Source organism: Helobdella robusta, assembly GCF_000326865.2.
Source record: "Helobdella robusta unplaced genomic scaffold HELROscaffold_94, whole genome shotgun sequence".
NCBI lineage: Eukaryota > Metazoa > Annelida > Clitellata > Rhynchobdellida > Glossiphoniidae > Helobdella > Helobdella robusta.
In genome coordinates, this window is record NW_008705537.1 from 272,170 (window position 1) to 294,057 (window position 21,888).

The 21,888-nt window shown below is 31.1% G+C and overlaps 4 protein-coding genes across 4 annotated transcripts in view; 2 read left to right on the top strand and 2 right to left on the bottom strand.

The window, feature by feature from the left end:
* Nucleotides 1-2,005, top strand: part of HELRODRAFT_158112 (hypothetical protein) — a gene marked incomplete at both ends in the record, with an annotated part of 13,532 nt that extends 11,527 nt beyond the window's left edge. The window contains 2 exons of the mRNA XM_009033594.1: nucleotides 1,161-1,303; nucleotides 1,821-2,005. Coding sequence (XP_009031842.1) covers nucleotides 1,161-1,303; nucleotides 1,821-2,005 — 328 coding nt within the window. The remainder of the gene's footprint in view (nucleotides 1-1,160; nucleotides 1,304-1,820) is intronic.
* Nucleotides 2,006-5,432: 3,427 nt separating this feature from the next.
* HELRODRAFT_186223 (hypothetical protein) lies at nucleotides 5,433-9,617 on the bottom strand. The gene is made up of 10 exons (XM_009033595.1): nucleotides 9,544-9,617; nucleotides 9,297-9,449; nucleotides 8,736-8,817; nucleotides 8,274-8,356; nucleotides 8,090-8,189; nucleotides 7,553-7,666; nucleotides 7,155-7,235; nucleotides 6,760-6,942; nucleotides 6,449-6,594; nucleotides 5,433-6,092 (listed from the first exon to the last, which is right to left on the bottom strand). The coding sequence occupies exons 1-10, from the start codon at nucleotides 9,592-9,594 to the stop codon at nucleotides 6,057-6,059; spliced, it is 1,029 nt and encodes a 342-aa protein (XP_009031843.1). The 5' UTR covers nucleotides 9,595-9,617; the 3' UTR covers nucleotides 5,433-6,056.
* Nucleotides 9,618-10,992: 1,375 nt separating this feature from the next.
* On the bottom strand, nucleotides 10,993-14,645 carry HELRODRAFT_194695 (hypothetical protein). The gene is made up of 7 exons (XM_009033596.1): nucleotides 14,396-14,645; nucleotides 13,944-13,996; nucleotides 13,659-13,752; nucleotides 13,093-13,193; nucleotides 12,628-12,685; nucleotides 11,722-11,795; nucleotides 10,993-11,403 (listed from the first exon to the last, which is right to left on the bottom strand). The coding sequence occupies exons 1-7, from the start codon at nucleotides 14,469-14,471 to the stop codon at nucleotides 11,290-11,292; spliced, it is 570 nt and encodes a 189-aa protein (XP_009031844.1). The 5' UTR covers nucleotides 14,472-14,645; the 3' UTR covers nucleotides 10,993-11,289.
* Nucleotides 14,646-16,141: 1,496 nt separating this feature from the next.
* Nucleotides 16,142-21,888, top strand: part of HELRODRAFT_91072 (hypothetical protein) — a gene marked incomplete at both ends in the record, with an annotated part of 6,723 nt that continues 976 nt past the window's right edge. Inside the window, 8 exons of the mRNA XM_009033597.1 lie at nucleotides 16,142-16,225; nucleotides 16,601-16,741; nucleotides 17,711-17,847; nucleotides 18,068-18,132; nucleotides 19,925-20,002; nucleotides 20,307-20,380; nucleotides 20,668-20,754; nucleotides 21,498-21,588. Of these exons, the coding sequence (XP_009031845.1) occupies nucleotides 16,142-16,225; nucleotides 16,601-16,741; nucleotides 17,711-17,847; nucleotides 18,068-18,132; nucleotides 19,925-20,002; nucleotides 20,307-20,380; nucleotides 20,668-20,754; nucleotides 21,498-21,588 (757 nt within the window). The remainder of the gene's footprint in view (nucleotides 16,226-16,600; nucleotides 16,742-17,710; nucleotides 17,848-18,067; nucleotides 18,133-19,924; nucleotides 20,003-20,306; nucleotides 20,381-20,667; nucleotides 20,755-21,497; nucleotides 21,589-21,888) is intronic.

Sequence of the window (21,888 nt, forward strand, 5' to 3'; positions counted from 1 at the left end):
GACTTTCTCATGTTCTTTTTTATTGATTTATATTTTTGATTCAGATTTGCTATCAAGCTTAAAATTCTTTGATCTGAAATGATTGGAATTGATGCTTTTTGCCAGATCTGTTTTAATTCGGTTAAAATAAGTCGCGAAATGTTATTTACGCTAGGATCTTTTCCATTGGCACTTTCTTTTAGCAAATTCCTATTCCACAAATAACACTTCATTACGTCAGAGTTTGTAGGAAGGACATTTCCTAGCAAATCAGTAGGTAAACCAAAAACTTCACAAAATAATTCTTTACGTGTTTTAGGCATTTTATATTTGAAAAAAAAGTATAAAATCAGTTTGGTCGTCAATGGTAACTGCGAAAAGGAATCTAGCAAAAATTAGAGATGTGCATACAAATGAAATTGAATTGTTTCAGATTTATATATTAGTTTTCATTGTTGCTAAGCATAATCAAGAATTTTAGGAGATGTTGTGTACTGTGTAGTATTTTTGAGCAGAATCGACCATTTTTATACGTTAATAGTCGAGACTTTACTTGTGTTAATAGTGAAAATCTAAAGGAGCCTAGAGGAACCTCAAGACGTATACAAAAGTGGTTTAAATTTTAGTGATTTATTAATTGACCTAAAAGACATCTTTTGACAACACAGGCATTTGAAATTTCGAAAAAAAAATTTTTCACTCCACCCTATTATATATATATATATATATAGAGAGAGAGAGAGAGAGACAGAAAAATCAATAAGGTCAAAGTTTGTCACGTGAGTTGACTATTGAAATAAATCTATTTCCATGTTAAATCTGTTTACAATCATCCTTATTAGCATTATTAACATTATTAGCGTTATCTCATTGTTCGCTAACAGAGCGGTAATTTCAAAGACCGCTCGTAAGGATGAAGACCGTCACAATAAAACTAACGACAATAAAAATGAAACTTTAGTATCTTGATTATATAGATAGATAGATAGATAGATAGATAGATAGATAGATAGATAGATAGATAGATAGATAGATAGATAGATAGATAGATAGATAGATAGATAGATAGATAGATAGATAGATAGATAAATATTTTTTTATTTATTATTAATTTACTATTAACACTCAAATTCATAAGTTTTCTTAATTTATTCATTTCGCGAAGCTTTTTCTCCATTTAGGAAGGAGACGGTCAAAAGTATGGCCGGTCGTATCCAGGCTATGAGGAGGCTGCTGTTTGACAGGTTGGTGGCCCTTAAGACTCCGGGCACGTGGGATCACATCGTGAAACAAAATGGGATGTTTAGTTTCACCGGATTGGATGGTTAGTGTTTGTGTGTGTTTGTTTGTTTGTGTGTTTGTTTGTGTGTGTCTTTGTGTTTGTTTGTTTGTGTGTGTGTGTGTGTTTGTTTGAGTGTGTTTACCTAATTAATTAATCAATCAACCCTTTCAATCAATCAACCAATCACTTAACATCCAATCAGTCATCCGATTCAATTAGTAACTCAAAACTAGCCAACCAGACAGCCAACCAATCGGAGAGCCAATTATCAATCAATTATTCAATCAAACAATCGCGAAACAGTCATTCAAGCAGACTATCTGATTAAAACTAAACCTATCCCGATTCGCACAACCAACCAATTAATCTCACAACTGACCATTCAGCTAATCTATCAATCAATCACGTCAATCACACAACCAACCAATCACCAACCAGCCAACCAATCACACAATCACACAACCAACCAATCACCAACCAGCCAACCAATCACACAATCACACAACCAACCAATCACCAACCAGCCAACCAATCACACAACCAACCAATCACCAACCAGCCAACCAGGCGGACTACCTGATCAATACGCACCACATCTACCTGATGAAAGACGGCAGGATCAACATGTGTGCCATCACCACAAGAAACGTCGACTATGTAGCCGAGTGCATCCATGACGCTGTCGTCAAGTTCCTGAGAGGTTCTGGAGAGGGCGCCTTCCACGATCCGAAAAGTGGAAAGTAGTCGCGCGATTGGCTGGCCGGCTGAGTGGGGTGTGGCCTACTCGTTGATGTTAGGTTGTGATTGGTTGTCGCCTTAGGGTTGGTTGTCGCGATGTGGTGTCACCTTGGGATTGGTTGTCGCGATATGAGGTCACCTAGGGATTGGTTGTCGTGATGTGAGGTCATTGTTGTCGGTTTACGTAATTGGTTGCTGGTTGGGACGTGACGTCATCGTTGAAGTTAGATAGTGATTGGCTGTTTTTATATGATGCCATTGTTATCGGTTTACGTGATTGGCTGATTGAAATACGATGTCATCATTGGTGCTGCGATGTTATTGGCTGACTGTGATATGACGTTATGGTGCCGGTTGACATATGACGTCACGGTGGTTGTTTATTTACGTGATTTGATTGGCTGACGGCTGAGATGTTTCTATTGTAAAATGGTTGATTAGATGGTTGACTATCACGTTATTGTTACTCTCGTCGTGATGTGATTGGCTGATTGAGATGTGACGTCATCGTTCTTATTTGAATGCGATTGGATGAGCGGATGGATGGATGAATGGATGGAAAGAAAAAAAAAAGAAAATATAATATATTTATTTAGAGAGAGACATGAAATGAAGTTGAAGGGTGCCTTTTAAGGGTGCCTTTTAAAATTTAAAAGATATAAAAGTAGTGATGTGATTGGATGCTAGAGATATGATGTCATCCTTGTTATTGCGATATAATTGGGTGGGAGGATTGTTTATTTGTAAATGCGCTGTGATTTGACGATTGATTGTGACGTCATCGGGTCATTGCGATGTGATTGGATGATGGTTGGCTGGTTGGTTGTGACGTCACTGTCATCAAGCGATACGATTGGGTGAGGCCGAAATGTGGTGTCGTGTCTTTTTTTTCTATAATAGTTGAATGATAGATTGACTTTATTGGTTTGACTGGTATCGCGATTGAAGATTGAGTGATTAATTAATTATTTAATTGATTGGTTGATCGCATTATATATATATACACACATATATCACACACACACACACACACACACACACACGCATATATATATATATATATATGTGTGTGTGTGTGTGTGTGTGTGTGTGGTTATGTATATGTATATATATATATATATATGTTGGTAATATACCATAATTTTTACAATATTCTATAAATTCTACCGAATGTTTGGCGTTAATATGTTTGTAGTTCGTTTTTTCAATTTTTCTCACTAAAGTTTTTTGGTGAACGTTTAGTTTATTAAAATTCAAAATAAACTTATTTTCCGAATTCATGCTACAAATAAGGAAAACTTATTTTCCGAATTAATGCTTATTTGCGGCATGAATTCGGAAAATAAGTTTATTTTGAATTTTGATAAACTAAACCTTTATTTTAATAAACTAAACTCTTCTATTTATACTCTATACTTCTGAACTACCTCGTATTATTAATAACTTTTCTTTCTCTCGTCAACTATATGCTGATGATTCTTACATTTATACTACTTATCCTCCATCTAATCTCAATAGTGTTCTTCAATTATCGCTTGGTCTGACTTTATGTGTCTTAAACTTAATCCTTCTAAGTTTGAATTAATTTGTTTTAATAAATCTAAACACTCTATTACTATTCCTCCTATTATCTTACCTGATTCTAAAACTCTTGATGTCTCTCATAAGTTTCGTAATCTAGGTTTTATCTTTGATTCTACTATGTCTCTCTCTTCTCAGATTAATAGTGTTGCTAGAAGTTCTTACTTTCATCTACGTAGAATAAAAAAACTTTTGCCTTTTCTTGATGATCCTACTCTTTTCCTTCTTGTTACTTCGTTGGTCTTATCTAGGATTGATTATTGTAACTCGCTCTACTATGGTCTTCCTGACTCTATACTCTATCCTTTAAGTAAAGCTTTTAACTCTGCTGCTCGTCTAGTTGCTCGTGCCCCTTTCTTTTCTCATATATCTTCATATCTTGTTCTTTTGCACTGGCTACCTATAAAATATAGAATAATTTTTAAAATTTGCACGTTCATGTATAAGTCTCAATCTAAATTATTTCCTAAGTACTTATCAGATATATTAATTGAACCTAAACGCCCCGGTTTACGATCGTCTTCTTCTTCTCGCTTTTTCTTAACTCGTGTTAAACACTATTTTGCTAAGTCTGCTTTTGCTTTTTCTGGTCCTTTTCTCTGGAACTCTCTACCTACTTCTCTGACTACTTCTCCATCACTTGCGAAGTTCAGAGCGGATCTCAAGACCCATCTGTTTTCAAAATTCATTGAGGAGCGCTGTTGAATATCGCGGAAATAGCGCTTTATAAGCTAATTGATTGATTGATTAATTGATTGATTGATTGATTGATTGATTGATTAAACGTTCACCAAAAAACTTTAGTGAGAAAAATTGAAAAAACGAACTACAAACATATTAACGTCAAACATTCGGTAGAATTTATAGAATATTGTAAATATATATATATATTTGGGAGAGGTAGAGTATGCCAGAAAAATGTTTAGACAAATATATTAGTTTTTCTTTTCTGTTTTTTTTAGTTGTAGAAATTATTATATATAGTAATTTAATGTGTGAGTGTTTGCTTCAGAAAGATGGGGAAGGAATTGCGGAAAATCGCGAGAAGAACAACTTACGCGTGTCTATACGGCTATGAATTTTCGGGAAGCCATATGTTAAGGGCTCCTGGTCTTGCTATATACAAATTTTTCTTTCTCTCTCTCTCTTTCTTTAAGAAGATAATTAATAATATTAATCATGGTTTGTTAATAATAAAGATTGATGCAAATGAAAAATCTGAAGAGGAATGAGAGAGGTGGAGGTCAATAAAAAAGGTCAATTACACTATTCCAAAGTTCAGAAGTTCAGGCCCCAAACATCGCATATGAATACGTGCTGAACGACGCATCAAGCATATGATAGGCGGGTAACTTTTTATCATATTCGAACCCGGTTACTGCGAAACAGCATCAGGCGACCTTAACCACTAGGCCATCACTAGGGAGGGGAGGAGAGAGAGAGAGAGTTATAAATACTTTTTTACATAGAATATTTAGATAATCTTTGTTACTGTTTTACTTAACGAAATAGTATTATTTAGTATTATTAATCTTAACAATTTGAATTATTTTTTTGCTTGTTTTATTGTTATGCATATTGCAATATTACTGCCAGGACATATATATATATCTACATACATACATATATATATATATATATATATATATAAGAAAATAAAATGTAATTAATGAAATCCACCGAATTTCTTGCGTTGGATTGTTTCTCATAAGATTTTAATATTGAGAAATGTCTTTAACTTTAAGAAAACTATCCAAAGCTAGATATTCGGTAGATTTCATAAATTACTTCATATATATATATATACATATATACATATATATATATGTGTGTGTGTGTGTGTGTGTGTACGTTTTGTTGTTGCAAAATTTTTTCAATTTTATTTAAAATAAAATTATTTGAAAAATGTTTTATCATTCAATTTGTCAAATAAAGATGGATGGATGGATGGATGGAGGAATGGAAGATTGAACGAATGAACGTAAATGTAATTAAACAAGCAAGGCACATGATTAATTGATTGAAAGAACGACTGAATGATTAATTAATTGATTGATTGAATAATTGATTGATTGATCAAAAGGACGAATTATGAATAAATTATTATACGATTGATTGATTGATGATCAAAAGAATAAATTTTGAATAACTTATTACATGATTGATTAACTGACTGATTGATTGATTGATAAATGAATAGATCAAATCTACGTAAATCATCGGAGTGAGTGAGTGAATACATAAAAGAATAAAAGATTGATTTAATACATAATCCATCAATTAATTCATCGAAAGATCGACTGAAAGAACAAATTAGACTGATAAAAGGGTAAGATAATATATTATAATATTATTATATAAGACAACAATTAAGACGATGATGATGATGGAGATTTATAATGTAATAATTAATATTATAAAAAATTATGATGAAGATTTATAATATAATAAAATATATAATAATAATAATGTATAATTATTTCTTCAGCATGGATGTCATCTCTGGCACGACCTGCATGTGATAATGATTGACAACCTGATTGGTTGTTCTATTCGTGGATTATGTACTATCCATGCATCAATCAAACGATCCATCCAACAATTCGTCTATCCATTCGTCAATCAATTCACTATGGCTAATTCATCAATCAATCAACTAATTCATCTGCCTGCCAATCCCAATCCCATTAATCCCAATATTGAATAGCTTGCCAAGAATTCCATACTGAGAACCATATGGGATGAACCAATCAAACCATTTCCTCATCCATCCATGCATCCATTCATCCATCAATCTACCATTCATTTATCCATTAAACAATCCAACAATTCATTCATCTACCCGTCAATCAATCCACTAATCCTGACCTTAAATAGATCGGCCACTATTCCGTAGTCAGCCACTTGGAATATGGGAGCTTCCGGATCCTTATTAATCGCCACAATCACCTTACTGTCCTTCATTCCCGCTAAATGCTGGATTGCTCCGGAAATCCCTACAGCTATATATAGAGCCTGGTGGTGGTGATGATGCGGTATTGGTGATGATGATGATGATGATGTGAGTGATGATGATGATGGTGATGCGAGTGATGATGAAGATGATGTGGGTGATGATGATGATGATGTGGGTGATGATGATAACGATGACAAATTGAAAGTAGAAATTGATTCACAACCAGGAGCCACTATCTTTCCAGTCTGACCGATCTGCAGATCATTGGGTACGAAGCCCGCGTCAACGGCGGCTCTGGTCGCCCCCACAGCCCCCCCACCTAGGGCATCTGCTAGGTCGTACAACATGTTGAAGTTCTCCCCACTCTTCATACCCCGCCCGCCAGAGACCACTACTTTTGCTGAGCCTGGAATTGAGAAAGTTAGTGAATGGATGAGTTGGTGAATGGACGAGTGAATGAATGAATGAGTGAGTGAGGGATGATTGAAGATTTAATAGTGTATGTGTTTGTGTGTGCGTGCGTGTATGTGCATGTTTGTGCGTGCGTGTGTGTGTGTGTGTGTGTGTGTGTGCGTGTGTGTGGACAATTATAAATGATGCTTAGTAAATGTTCCCGACCTAACTCCGGACGATCTGATTTGTGGATGTCTTGAGAGACGAATTCCGACAGCTTTGCATCCTCACTGCCATCTACCTCGACTTTGTGGGGAGGAAATGGAAAAAAAATTGAGAGCTACAAAAATATAGGGGTATGAAAACAAAATGACTGACATGAAACATAAAGAGAGAATAAATAAATGATTAAATGAATGGATGAATTGGTGAATGAATGGATGAATTGGTGAATGAATGGATGAATTGGTGAATTAATGAATGAATTGGTGAATGAATGAATGAATAAATGAATGAATGAATGAATATATGAATGAATGAATGGATGAATATATTAATGAATGAACAAATGAATGAATGAAAAAATGAATGGATGGATGGATGAATGCATGACCGAAAAGAACCTTTTTCAATAGGAACATTTGCACCACCATCTAATTTGGAAGGCTCAAAAGATGTACCTCGAACTGTTATCAACTTAATGTTATCCTTACTTCTTACCGTCTGGATTGCATTACCTGTGTGCACATGTGTGTGTTATGCGTGTGTGTGTTTGTGTGTATGCGTGTTTGTGTGTATGCGTGTGTGTGTGTGAAAGTCATTTGTTGAAAACTTCCTTCATACTTTTTTGCGAACAGCCATTATTAATCCATTCATTCTCATCAGAGGTATCATCAACATCACGCACAGACACACACACCACACACACACACACACACACACACACGCACAGACACACGTACACACACACAGACACAACAACACGAAACACACCGCATGTAAGTACCAGTACACACGTAAATCCGTACATCAAACACAAACACATTACATATGATGTGGTATAAGCAGGTAGTAATAAGCAAGGATATCTCTTTGAATTCGAACCCAGTCGCTACAACAGCAGCACCAGGCATCTTAACCACTACACTACAGTGACAAACCTGCATAAGTGGTCCTAACAAATGTATCCTCAGACTTTATCCCAGTGACGTCTGAGATGGAAGCACAATCCAGCATGGCCGCTATCCGTGGTATCAAATTCTGAAATATAATTACAAAATAAAAATAATAAAGTAACATAAATTATGATGCCACTAATAATAATTATAATTATAATATCTTAACCCTTCCAAAAGAATCAGCGGATGAAATTATGTTTGTGAAGTTGGACTGCTTCTGAATTTTCAATACCAAATTGGTCATATTTTCTGTATTGTGATGTAACAACCAATCAGAGTCAACACAACACAGGGTCAACACCCAATGAAAATCAACCACACAAATATAAATAACCAATCATTCAATAATTTAAATAATCACCTAACCAATGACATGACTATTCACACAATCACCCAACCAATCACATAACTATTAACACAATTAACCAACCAATCATACATCTCATCATATAATCAGCAAGCCTATCAGAAGGTTATTCACCTAATCAGCCATCCAATCAGAAAATTATTTACATAAATCAGCCAACCAATCAGAAAATTATTAACACAATCAGCCAACCAATCAGAAAATTATTAACATAATCAGCCAACCAACGAGAAATCATGTTACTAGTTACTAGTTACTGACCTGCTAAAAATCCTTTGAATATTTCACTGTCGGCCAACAAAACTTTCTTCACATTAGTAATTTTACTAACTTCTGTAGCTGCCTTTGTTGAGAATAAACAAAAATAAAATTATTTAATTTAAAAAATCTCCCATAAACATTATTTATCACTATTTATCACTAATTTGACATAGGTTAATGAATGAATATAACTTCAAATTAGCTAAATTAGAAACTCATTTTGCAACCGCAACTACTAACAAAACTAAATAAATAAAAAAATATGACAAAATTTTGCCTCTTTGCTTAGTAACTAGCACTATTGTTATAAAGGTTGCTATTACTATTAGTAATAGTCATCAATTAATTAATTTTATTCAAAACATTAGTGATCATAGAAGATTAGGAATTAGTAGTGGTGTGGCAGTTGATGAGTTTGATTTGATTTGATTGATGAGTTTACTTTATATACAAAAGAAATTTTAAAAAGTGTGCGACCTACTAATTTAATTTTTAATATAATTCAATTTTAAAGTTAAAATTAAAAGAGTAAGATAGAGAAATTTTGCCAAAATTATTCACCTGATTGCATTGGTGACCGGCCACTAAGCACGTGACCTCTCCTAATTTGCTTGCGGCAGTTACGGCATTTAAGGTGGCGGGGGCAAATTTGACATTGTCGTGCTGCACCACCACCAAGGAACTTTTGAATCGTTGCAGGCATAGGCGGGCGATCTAAATTTAAGAATTAATTTTTAATAAAAGTACTAAATTGTTAAAGAATAATATAAATTATTCATTTATGTAAATTCACTTTGAAGTGACTTACTGAGTTCTTAGAGAAAAATTTTGATTTTAATAATAAGTTCGACATGGCCATTTTTAATCAAAAACTAAAAAAAGACTTCGGTATCGATTTTTCTAACAATTTCTGTAACGTAACACATTTATTAATTAGATAAATACTATAAATTTTTTAGTAATAGTAATCTAATCAGGAGTAATTTATAGCCGAAAATTGTACTAAACGATCTAAGTCAGTGCCTCTCCTTCCTAGAACCGCCACTGGTCAACGTTGATTAGATCCGCAATTGAACCAGGGCAGCCTGATGACCAACAGTCGTCGGAACAACCTGCCAGATGCTCTCGACTTGGAAAGAATTGTGAATGAATGCACGGTGAAAAGAATAACCTGATTATAGCTGAGTATAATCAACTGACCATTGAACATTTTACGACAGAAAAATAATTATAAAATCTGAAAATTTATTATTCGAGAACAATTTTTTACGTGAGTTCTTTCATTTTCAGTCTCATATCGGTAAGTGCGTCTAGTATTTCCACATGTTCATCAGACTAACGATCTACCTGGAATATCCATTGAATATTAACAATGTAAGATATGCTGATGATACAGACATGTTAGTTTGTGTTTTGTATGTTTTTGAGTGTTTTGTATGTTTATATTTTTGTTCAACCGTTGGTTAGCTTGAATTTTTTCTATGTAGTGTATGTAATTGTTGCTAGAACTTCTGGACGTTTAGGAGAAAAAAAGATGGTGATGATTGCACCTTTGGGCCTTCTTCTTCTTTCTCGTGCCTTATTCTTTCAGGCCATTGGCGATTATCGACCTCCACAAAAACCCGATCTTTATCACTTTGTAGTAGTTGAAATGTGGTTATATTCAACAAGTGGCAGAAGAATCTCACGAATGTCATTCATTGTTGACTCTTCTTCTTGCTATCTTTCCAGTAGTTGTCAGATTTTCCATTCTTTCCTTCGACATGATGTGACTAAAAAACTTTAACTACCCCCGTCGGATTATCTCAAGTAATTTCCTCTTTTCATAACCGGACTGTTTTATTACATCCTCATTCGAAGTATGAGAGGTCCAGCTAATTTTCATAATTTGTCTCAAAAACCACATCTCAGCAGCGTTAATCCTTTCCCCCATTTCTTTAGAAATTGTCCAGGACTCAGAGCCGTAAGTTAACACACGAAAAATGTAACACCCCAACAGTTTTAATTTTGTTGATATTCTGATTTTACTGTTGGTGAGGATGTTTTTCATTTTAGTATATGCATCTTTCGCCATAGCTAACACACACACACACACACACACACACACACACACACACATATATATACAAAGACAGGCAAAACTACTCCCAAACATTGCCGCAATGATACGAACACGGTAGGAACTGTTTGCATTTGAACCAAGGTCACATGAACAACAGCAACAACACCACCTGAACCCTCGAAACAAACAAAACAAAGCAATAAAAAACCTTTTTCAATAAATCCTAAAATTTCTTCAAAATATTTAACAAACAAAGACAAAATACATCAAAACAAATTTCGTACCAATTAAAACCTCAAATAAACTACCCCTTATATTTAAATATATTAAAATAATAATTAACAATATATTATATTATATTAATAATAAATATATTTAATAATAATAATAAATATAATTAATAATAATAATTAACAATATATTATATTATATTAATAATAAATATATTAAAATATTTAAATAGTGTAATAGTGAAAAAATAGGCTGATAAAATCACAAATAATCTTCGTAAGCATCGTAATCGTTGTCGTAATCGTAATCAACCGCGTCAACATCCTTGCCAGTCGTCAGGGCAGCCCTCTTGCCTTTCTTCTTAACTTTCGAGGTCTAAGAAACCAAACAATAATTATATTATACAAATTATTACTAATAAATATAATAAAAATGATTAATTAATTAATTAATCTTACTCCGTCACCATAATTAAAATTTCTTCACAAACATATTACATTACATGGATATTATATTCATCCATGTTACATTATTATTATTTCTAGAAAAATTATGTAGCGCTTACTATATAGCTAGATCCATAATCGCATAATAGGCTTACGTAATCATAGAGGCTTGTTAATAATAATAATAGTAATACATAATAATAATAATAATAATAATAATAGTAATAAATAATAATAATATCTGTACCTTTGATTGTTTGAGTTTCTCGCTGGAGACAGCGGTCAGCGTGTTGGATATCTTCTTGACGTCTTCCATTTGCACTACAGCAAATTATTATGATAATTTAAAAAGTATAATTAAAAAATTGTAATTGAAAAATTGTAATTGAGAAATTATTAAATCATTTGGATTTAAATGATTTTGAACATAATTTATTTGAAAATTCTACAGAAAATTGGGTTTTTTATCTATTTAAATGCAATTTGTAAAATCGCATTTCGTCATTAATACATCACCATCACGACATCAGTGAATATCTTACAACATTACAATTACACTAACTGTTTTACCAATTACAATTACATTAACCGTTTAACCATCCTATCGTATCATCGTATTAAATCACATCACATTACAATTACACATTACCATCACGTTACGATTACACATTACCATCATATTAAGTTACATCACATTACGATTACACATTATCATCACATTAAATTACATCACATTACGATTACACATTACTACCACATTAAATCACATCAATCAATCCTGATTACACATTACCATCACATTAAAATACATCACATTACCACCACTTTAAATCACATCAATCAATCAATCCTGATTACACATTACGATTAGATAATGGATCACATCACACTACGATTACACATTACTACCACATTAAATCACATCAATCAATCCTGATTACACATTACCACCACATTAAATTACATCAATCAATCAATCAATCAATCAATCAATCAATCAATCAATCAATCAACCCTGATTACACATTACCATCACATTAAATTACATCACATTACCGTCACATTACAATTGTAACCATCCTTTCATATCATCGCATTACAATTGCACATTACCATCACATCACATTACGATTACATCAACTCATGGACTAACAATTTTGACACAATTCCTTCAACAACTCATCCAGCATGGTTACATAATGTGCCGATTTCTGCAATTAACATAATAACCTAATTATAATAATTAATATGCAAATTTGGCACTAATTAGGGAAACTAAATATGCAAATGAACTATTAGACAGTTTTACATAAACTAGGAGAATTTAATCAATACGTGAATAGGCAAATTTTTGTAATTAATATGCAAATAGAAGAAAAATTTCTAGGCGACCTAAAAACTCATTAATATGAAAATATTATAAGATGCAAATTAACCAAAAAACTAACAAGAAGTTATGGATATATAAATATAAAACTATTCAAGTAATTAAATTATTAAACTAATAATATTATTGTCTAATGTCAAGTAATTAGACAATAATTAGACAATTAAATTATTAAACTAGAATAATAAATAAATAAATAACGAAATAAAAACTCTAAATGGATGAAGGTACATCGTATTTGGTTAATTTTTCTTTGATGAGACTTTCGAATCTATCAAATTGTTCTTTGGTGACTGGCTCATATAGGTCTATGGTGTCTTCGGCTAATGGGTCTAAAATTATTTAACTAATTATTAATAATTATATTTAAATAATAATTGAAAGAAATAATAATATTATTGTATAACATTATTATTATTGAGATATTATCATTATTAAATTTCTGTTAATTACTTCTAAGAGGCAGCAAAATATACACACTCACGCACACAAACAAAAATAATATTTTTATATATAATTAATATATAATATATATTTAATATATAATTAGGATATATAATAAAATAATACGCACAGGCGTACACACAAACAACACGTAAATTCGCGTGTGTCAGACGGGTTTCTCAGCATTCAAACCTGGTTACTGCAGCAGCAGGAGCAAACCCTTTAACCACTACACTATCTTTAAATATGTATTATATTAGATGGAAATAACAATTATGAAACATGTAAAAGTAATTTCTGTCAAAAAATTTGAAATAAAAATAGACTATTAGGATGTAAATAAAACCAAATACCAGCAGCTGCTGTGGTTTCTGTCGCAGCTGTAGCAACTGTGGTAGCTGCTGTAGTCGCAGCCGGAGCCACAGGTGGCTGTGCAAACTTGACGTGCTGTTGTGATGTTTTGAGTGACGTCATGTGATAATATATCATCGGATACGATTGAGGCCATTGTTATTTGTTGACTCAATATGATATAGTTGTGATGTGATATATTGTGATGTAACTTTGTGACAATGACACAATCATAACGTAATAAACAATATGATGTGATAATAATAATTTATTATTATTATTATTACTTTTTGTTCATCTGTGGCAGGCTTGGATTTCACATTAGCAAAATTAGGAACGTCTGTTTGATTTGAATATAATATTATTATAAAATATTAATTAATTATTAAATAATAAATATATATATTATTTTTTGATTACATACCGATTTTCATTTAAACTGGAGAGGAATTTACAATACAAATATAGATAAGATAGATAGATAGATAGAGTAAAGAGTTGAATAATCATCAATTCATTTATTTAAAATTTTTATTTATTTTAATAATTAAATTTATATCAAAAAACTTTACAAAATAAAAGACAACATGAACATAAGATATGGAAGTGGGATGAATCGGCGTGGGATGAATCGGCGTGGGATGAATCGGCGTGTCCTTCACCGATCAATCAATCAATCAACACCAATCACTATTTATTTACATTATTTGAAAAAGATAACTTTGATAATAAAAACCACCATCATCATCCCAGCGATCTTTAACCAACGCATTTTCATTTTCTCCTTCAGAGGCAGATGAGCTGTCCATATCCATTGTGATGTGATTATTAAATATTTAAAATGGTAAAATAGAATCAAGATAATTAAAATTGGTGCGGGCGATCTGACTACAATTCTTAATTATTTGACGAAATAAATTTATTTAAAAAAAAATTAAAAAAACCCTTTACGGAATGCAACTATGAAAGAAACATGCCGTGTGTAAAGTTGGATCGAAATTAATTATGGAAAAATATTTATTCAATAGTCGAAATAGTGAAAAAGCATGTTTTAAAATCATTTTTAAAAATAGTTTTTAATATGTATTATTACAAAAATTAGAAAATACTTATTATAAACTGCGTTATTACTTTACCATATCCAAAAAATTAATTTAAAACTTGCTCTAATGATTCTAATTCCTAACTTCTTAGGCTCTAATTTAAGCTAGCTAAAAGTAAACTTTAACTTAGTTTAGTTTCACTTTTTGGTTCTTCACTACTTTTTTTTAAAATGCCTAATTCAAATTTAATCCGCGACTATGCCCAGAAAACAATCATAAGGAAATTAGAATCAGTTGGATGGCTTTTAATTTTCTAACTTATTTTATTTAACTTTGCCAGTTTTTAACTTTTTTTTATAATTATTTTTATTTATTTTTAATTTTTTATGCATTAAATTTTAAATAAATTGCTTATGATTGTTTCCTTATTAACAATAATAAAAAAAAGTAATAAAATAATTATAAATAGAAATACATAACAAAATAAAATGATAGACTAGAGAATGTATTATATTTAAATTCTAAAAATTTATAATTTCATTATTTAATTTAAATAGCATTTTAATTAATTTTTATTATAAAATAAAAATAAAATATAATACAGATTACAACACACACATACACAGCACACACACATACACACAAACACTGATCATTCATGTACCTGACATACAATAAAGGTTTCTGGGCCAAAAGATTTAGTGATTGATACAGAACTGATGACTCCTATGGACAGAATTTTGGGGGCTTCGATGATAAAGGTTTGTTACTATTTATACTATAAATATAAATTATATAAAATGAAATTTTGTTTAAAATTTTATAACTTTATAATAATAATCATGATATTAACAATAATAACAATGATGATAATAATAATAGTAATGATAATAGTAATATGCAAAAAAAAGTTACCAAATACATAAAGAAAAGTTTTATGTACTACTACTACTACTACTACTGCGACTGCTACTGATACCACTACTACTACTACTACTACTACTACTACTACTACTACTTACTACTACTACTACTACTATTACTACTAATACAACTGCTACTACTACTACTACTACTACTACTACTACTACTACTATTGGTACTACTACTACTACTGTTACTGCTTCTATTACTCTAACTTATAATGAGTAAAAATTATTATCAATAATAATAATAATAATAATATTATTATTATTATTATTATTATTATTATTATTATTATAGTCAACAGGTGTTGATAAAATATTTAAATTGGAGAATATTGAAGTAGCCATTAGAGGAAATATCAAGTTAGTAACGTTATTATCATATATTATTATTATTATTATTGTTATTATTATTGTTATTATTATTATTATTAATATTGTTGTTATTATTATTATTATTATTATTATTATTATTGACTCAGGAGAGTCTACATAGTGAAGTGCAGACCAAATGCCATGAAGTTGATAGCCAAGCAGATCAACTTAGATAGATGTGAAGGAATCATCTGTCAGTATCACATCATGATGGTTCCAAGAAGGGTGCCTAATTTTTTTTTATTTGTTTTAAATTATATTATTCATTTATTTATTAAGAATTAAAAAAGAATAATTTGTAATAATTTTTTATTCAATTATTTTCGAATTTACTGACAAATTGATGCATTTTTAATTTTATGATAAATTAACTAAATTATTAATTATCAGTTAGTTAATTATTTAGTTTTTTATTTGTCCATTTATTAAGATATTTATTAATTTTTAAATTAAAAAAATTGTCTTTAATATGAATCATCTTAAGAATTTTTAGGTTAAAGCTCCTTTCGGCTTGTGAAACTAAAATGATATTCAGAATTTAAAAATAAAAGTAAATTAATCTCTTAATTATTTTTACATTTTCTACTTTTAAAAATTAAGCTCTACACTTGTGAGAAAATTCTAGAAGAAGAAGGTGTCTTTGGTTACATCGTCGTTGATGAGTTGCCGATCAATCTTATTGCCATCGAAAATGATATTTTGTCGTTGGAGGCCAATGATTTTTTTGCCAATTTTTATCTGGTTTGTTTGTGATCGGTCTGTATTTTTCGTTTGTGTGTCTGGTTCTATTTCTGAGCTTTTCTATCTGTGTGTTTGTTTTACTATCTTTTTATCAAATATTGCATCAATTATGGTCTCCTTCCAGCCTTTTATCTCTCTGTATATCTGGTTATATGTATATATATATATATATATATATACATATATATATATATATATGTTTGTTTGTATGTCCGATTACGTCGTCTATATATATATATTCTATGTATATATACATATATATATATATATGTTTGTTTGTATGTCCGATTACGTCGTCTATATATATATATATATATATATATATATATATATATATTTGTTTGTATGTCCGATTACGTCGTCGTCTGTCTGTACGTCTGTTTATATATGTCTGTTTGTGTCTTGTTATTTCACTGTCTGTCTGTAGGTCTGGTTATATGTCCGTTTGTTTGTTCGTACCTACGTCTGGTTTTAATTATGTCTGATTATATATTGGTAGGTCTGGTTATATGTCTAGTTGTGCCTTGTTATGTCACCCTCCTTGTATGTCTGGTTATATTATAATTGTCTGTCCATACGTCTGGTTACGTTACAATTGTCTGTCCGGTTGTGTCTCTATCTGTATGTCTGTTTTTATGTCTCTTTGTATTGTTTCACACACATTTTTTTCTTTGTCTTGTTAAATGTCTTTGTTTAACTCTACATGTTTGTCTCTTTTTTTATTTTTACATTCGTTTCATTCTAGCCATTTTTCTTACTTTTCAATTTTTCTTGAATAATTTTAATTGCCTTTTATTATTATCATTATTATTATCATTGATTGAAACAATCTCTTATTCAGCAAATATCACAATAATTATCATTATTATTATTATTGTTATTATCATTATTATTATTATTAATGTTATTATTATTGTGTCTTTTCAATTCGTTATTACGCGTATTTTTAAAAAAAACCCCTCCCGCAAGCATAGAGACCAGACGTCTCTGTACGACGTTTCACTATCTTTGGTCGACATTCAAAAACTCTACGGACGGATTGCTAATGTTCTTCTACTCGGGGAATGTGCACAAGTAGTTATTATTTTTATTATGTTATTATTATTGTTATTATTATTATTGTTATTATTATATAATATTATTGTTATTATTTTATTATAATATTATTATTGTTATTATTATTTATTTATTTACTACAATTCCCTCTCCTCTATATTTTTCATTAGCATTAACGGTGGAACCAAACACGGCTCCTGAAAAAAGGCAACACACACACACACACGCTTTGCATGCAATCGAACCCGGTCACGGCGATATCAGTGCCAGGCGCTCTACCATTACAACATCATTTCGCGGCCCGAAGATAACTTTTATTATAAGGATTATAATTAGTTTATAGTCTTTGTTATTATTATTATTTTAGATATTACATTGGTTGTATTTTGAATGTTTTAAATTTTTTTTTCACTCTAAAGAAAGTGGACCATTTGTGTAAAATTCTGTTGAAAAAAGAAAATTCTGTTGATTCTATGCCGGAAACGACGACGAAACCGTCGTTATCATCGTCCTTATCATCGTCCTCATTCTTAAATGTCGATCGATCACAATCATTCACTCACCTCTTGCTAGTTGATAGAGGTAGCAGTAGTAATTATATTTAATAATAAATTTAGTAATAAATAATTATATTTAATACGGTAATTATGATGGTAATTATGATGGTAAATATGATGGTAATTATGATAGTAATTATGACGATGATGCTTAGCGCTCGGATTACCTTGCGCTCTACAGTTTCGGCTGCACCCAGTCTGGCTAAATTCGGCTGCTGTCAGATTACATTTTATTTCACCGCCGGCAACAAGCTACATTCGATTGCGCTACGATAATAAGGAAACCAAAGCAACCGGCATGGAAAAACTTTAATAGCGTCTTTTGTGTTTGTTTTTTATTGAAATTCGGAAAACTTTGATCGAGCTATCGCTAAAGAATGCGTCCGCTATTTTTTAACGTAACGCTCCGACGACATTTTGGTGTTGGGTGTTAATTATAAGAAAATCATAATGTTATCCTTCTCTCTAGTGACAATAGTGATCTTACTCTTCTTGCTCGACTTTTCCTCTGCTTTTGATACTGTTGAGGCTGCTAAATCATTCTTTTAATTATTACTGATTCTTTGTTTTCTTCTTATCTCTTTAATCGTTTTTCTTCTTTTGTTCTCGATAATTCTACTTCTAACTTCTCTACTCTTACTTTTGGGGTACCTCAGGGTTCTATCATTGGCCCTCTTCTATTTATACTCTATACCTCTGAACCATCTCGTATTATTAACAACTTTTCTTTCACTAGTCAACTATATGCTGATGATTCTTATATTTATATTTCTTTTCCTCCATCTAATATCAATAGCGTTCTTCATTATCTATCTCTGTCTTTCTTTAATAATCGCTTGGTCTGATTTTACGTGTCTTAAACTTAATCCTTTAAAATTTGAATTAACTTATTTTCATAAATTTAAACGCTCTATTACTATTCCTCCTATTATCTTACTAATTCTAAAACTCTTCATGTTCTTCTGAAGTTTCATAGTCTAGGCTTTATCTTTGACTCTAGTATGTCTCTTTCTTCTCAGATTAATAGTGTTGCTAGAAGTTCTTACTTTCATCTACGTAGAATAAAAAAACTTTTGCCTTTTCTTGACGATCCTACTCTTTTCCTTCTTGTTACTTCGTTAGTACGAATTTTGAAAAAACTCTGATAGGAAATAATTTTTGTAACGAGAAAACAGAGTGAACGAATTTCGTATTCTCTGTTGGCTATCAAGCTTTGCTGACAGAGTACATCAGCTCGTGTCATTTTTTATAGATCGGATCAAAAACCTGGACGTGATGGAAAGAAAAATGTTTTAATCAATTACCACAATTACCAATTAACATATTAAAAGTAATATTTTTCGCGTGACGAATAAACGCATTTAATAACATGCAACTAGCAAAAAATATTCTTCACTATTGAACAAAAAACTCTGCTCGTCGTTACTGTAGAACAAGTGTACAAGCCGTAACGCTAGTCTGATTTAATTGCATTCCACATTATAATAATAATAATCATAAAATCTATCATAATATTATTATTTTAATATTATTATTATTAATTATTATATATTTTTATTATTATTTTTAGTGTGCGATTGCATCACGCCTCTCTGCTCGCAAGTCACGTACGAAGGACTGCTCGATGACACGTTCGCCGTCAAGTGTGGTCGGTTTATTATTTCTCTTTTTTTGCTATGGTGTTATTCATTGCTGCTATTATTATTGTTGTTGTTGAAGGTTAAAGGTCATTCTCTTTCCATTCAAATCCAATCAATGCAAAAAGGCCCCTTTAAAGCAACCATGCAATTATTATTATTATTGTTGTTGTTGTTGTTGTTGTTGTTGTTTTTTGTTGTTGTTGTTGTTGTTGTTGTTGTTGTTAAGATTACTGTTTTGGTTGCTATCATTATCATTGATGATATTTTTATTGCTATTCTTTTCGTCATTTGACCTCATTAATATTCATGAAGGTTACGTTCAGTTAGGGCCCGAAATAACCAATCAGCAGAAGATGACTAAGGTGTTGCTAAGCAACGAAGATAAGGTGGCCTAATAATTAACATATTAGCTTATTAATATGTTAATTAGTGATTATATTTAATTCACACAATACTTATAATATTCAAATTACAACGCCTCATTAATATTCAAATTACAGCCCATCATTAATATTCAAATTACAACGCCTCATTAGTATTAAAATTAAAAAACCTCGTTCATATTCAAATTGCAACGCCTCATTAATATTCAAATTACAACGCCTCATTGGTATTAAAATTACAAAACCTCATTGATATTCAAATTACAACGCCTCATTAATATTCAAATTAGATATACAGTGAGATAAGGGATAGGCATTTCTCAAATGTTTCAAGTTTCCTGAGTGCGAAAGCCAAAGAGTTGCAGCAGGGATACGATGTTAGTGTATGATAATTAGGAGATTGGGTTATAATTAATTAATTATTAATCGTAATAACTATTGATAATTATTAAATATAATATGAGTTAATTGTGATAAATGTTTTAAATGTAATAAATTACTAATCATAATAATTATTGATAATTATTAATTATAATATGGGTTAATGGTGCTAAATGTTTTAAATGTGATAAATTACTAATCATAATAATTATTGATAATTATTAATTATAATATAAGTTAATGGTTATAAATGCTGATTGATGGTGATAATACATACGGCATTCAGTATCTCAACTGCTAATAATAGAGCCGTGTTGTGTGCACTACCGCCAGCAGTAATTAGTACTAGAAAATGTTTTGAGTAATTTCTAATTTATTAGTAAATAAGTAATTTCTACTGCATCGAAGTTGTCGCTGATGTGTTGCCACATGGCATTGCATTGAATTAAATTGAATTGAATTTGGCCAAAGCACAGGAGAACATTGACATGGCATTCTTACAAAACATGCCGTTAAGGTTTAGAAATGTACTCCAACTAGCTAGTTTTGTAATTTTTTTTGGTTAGGTAGGTGAAGATTAGTGTGGGTTTGTAGGATGGTGATTAGTGGGGTTTGTTAGGAAACTTGTTGGAAATTGCTTTTAAACTGCTTATTTGTATTCGTTGGTGGAACGTTTGATAAGGCATTCAGTTTAAGATCACCCGATGATTTAATGAGGTTTTTCCTTACATTTTTATAGAAAAGAATGGATCTAGATATATCAGGCATGAAAGATTTTGTTCAGAAGGATTTAAAAAATCTCAAAAGCCAACACAACTCCCTGTCGATACGTCAGTTTAAATAATTTTTGCGAATAATTTACAAGAAATGATAATTTATTATAATTATTTTTATTATTAATTTCCGTAATTTTTTTTTTAATAAATAGTTCGATTTAATGTCTGTAAGGAATAGTTTCGATTTAATTTAAATGTCGCCATGTTCTCGTTGGATGGTTTGATTAGCGTCAGATTTCAAATGCACCAATCGCATTTCGATCAGTTCAGCTGGAGGATTGTGATTGGTCGGTTTGAAAAGTTCGGAACAGCTGATTTTTCTATTTATAGACTACTAATTAGCCTGTTCAATAC

Excerpts from the sequence above, each read along its gene's own strand:
- HELRODRAFT_194695 (XM_009033596.1), bottom strand. The coding sequence starts at position 14,471 with ATGGATATGGACAGCTCATCTGCCTCTGAAGGAGAAAATGAAAATGCG. Across the intron at positions 13,753-13,943 it reads CTGCCACAGATGAACAAAAA|CACGTCAAGTTTGCACAGCC; the intron begins GTAATAATAATA and ends ACATCACAACAG. Across the intron at positions 13,194-13,658 it reads AGAAACCACAGCAGCTGCTG|ACCCATTAGCCGAAGACACC; the intron begins GTATTTGGTTTT and ends AAATAATTTTAG.
- HELRODRAFT_186223 (XM_009033595.1), bottom strand. The coding sequence starts at position 9,594 with ATGGCCATGTCGAACTTATTATTAAAATCAAAATTTTTCTCTAAGAAC. Across the intron at positions 9,450-9,543 it reads AATTTTTCTCTAAGAACTCA|ATCGCCCGCCTATGCCTGCA; the intron begins GTAAGTCACTTC and ends TCTTAAATTTAG. Across the intron at positions 6,943-7,154 it reads ATCAGATCGTCCGGAGTTAG|GCTCAGCAAAAGTAGTGGTC; the intron begins GTCGGGAACATT and ends TCTCAATTCCAG.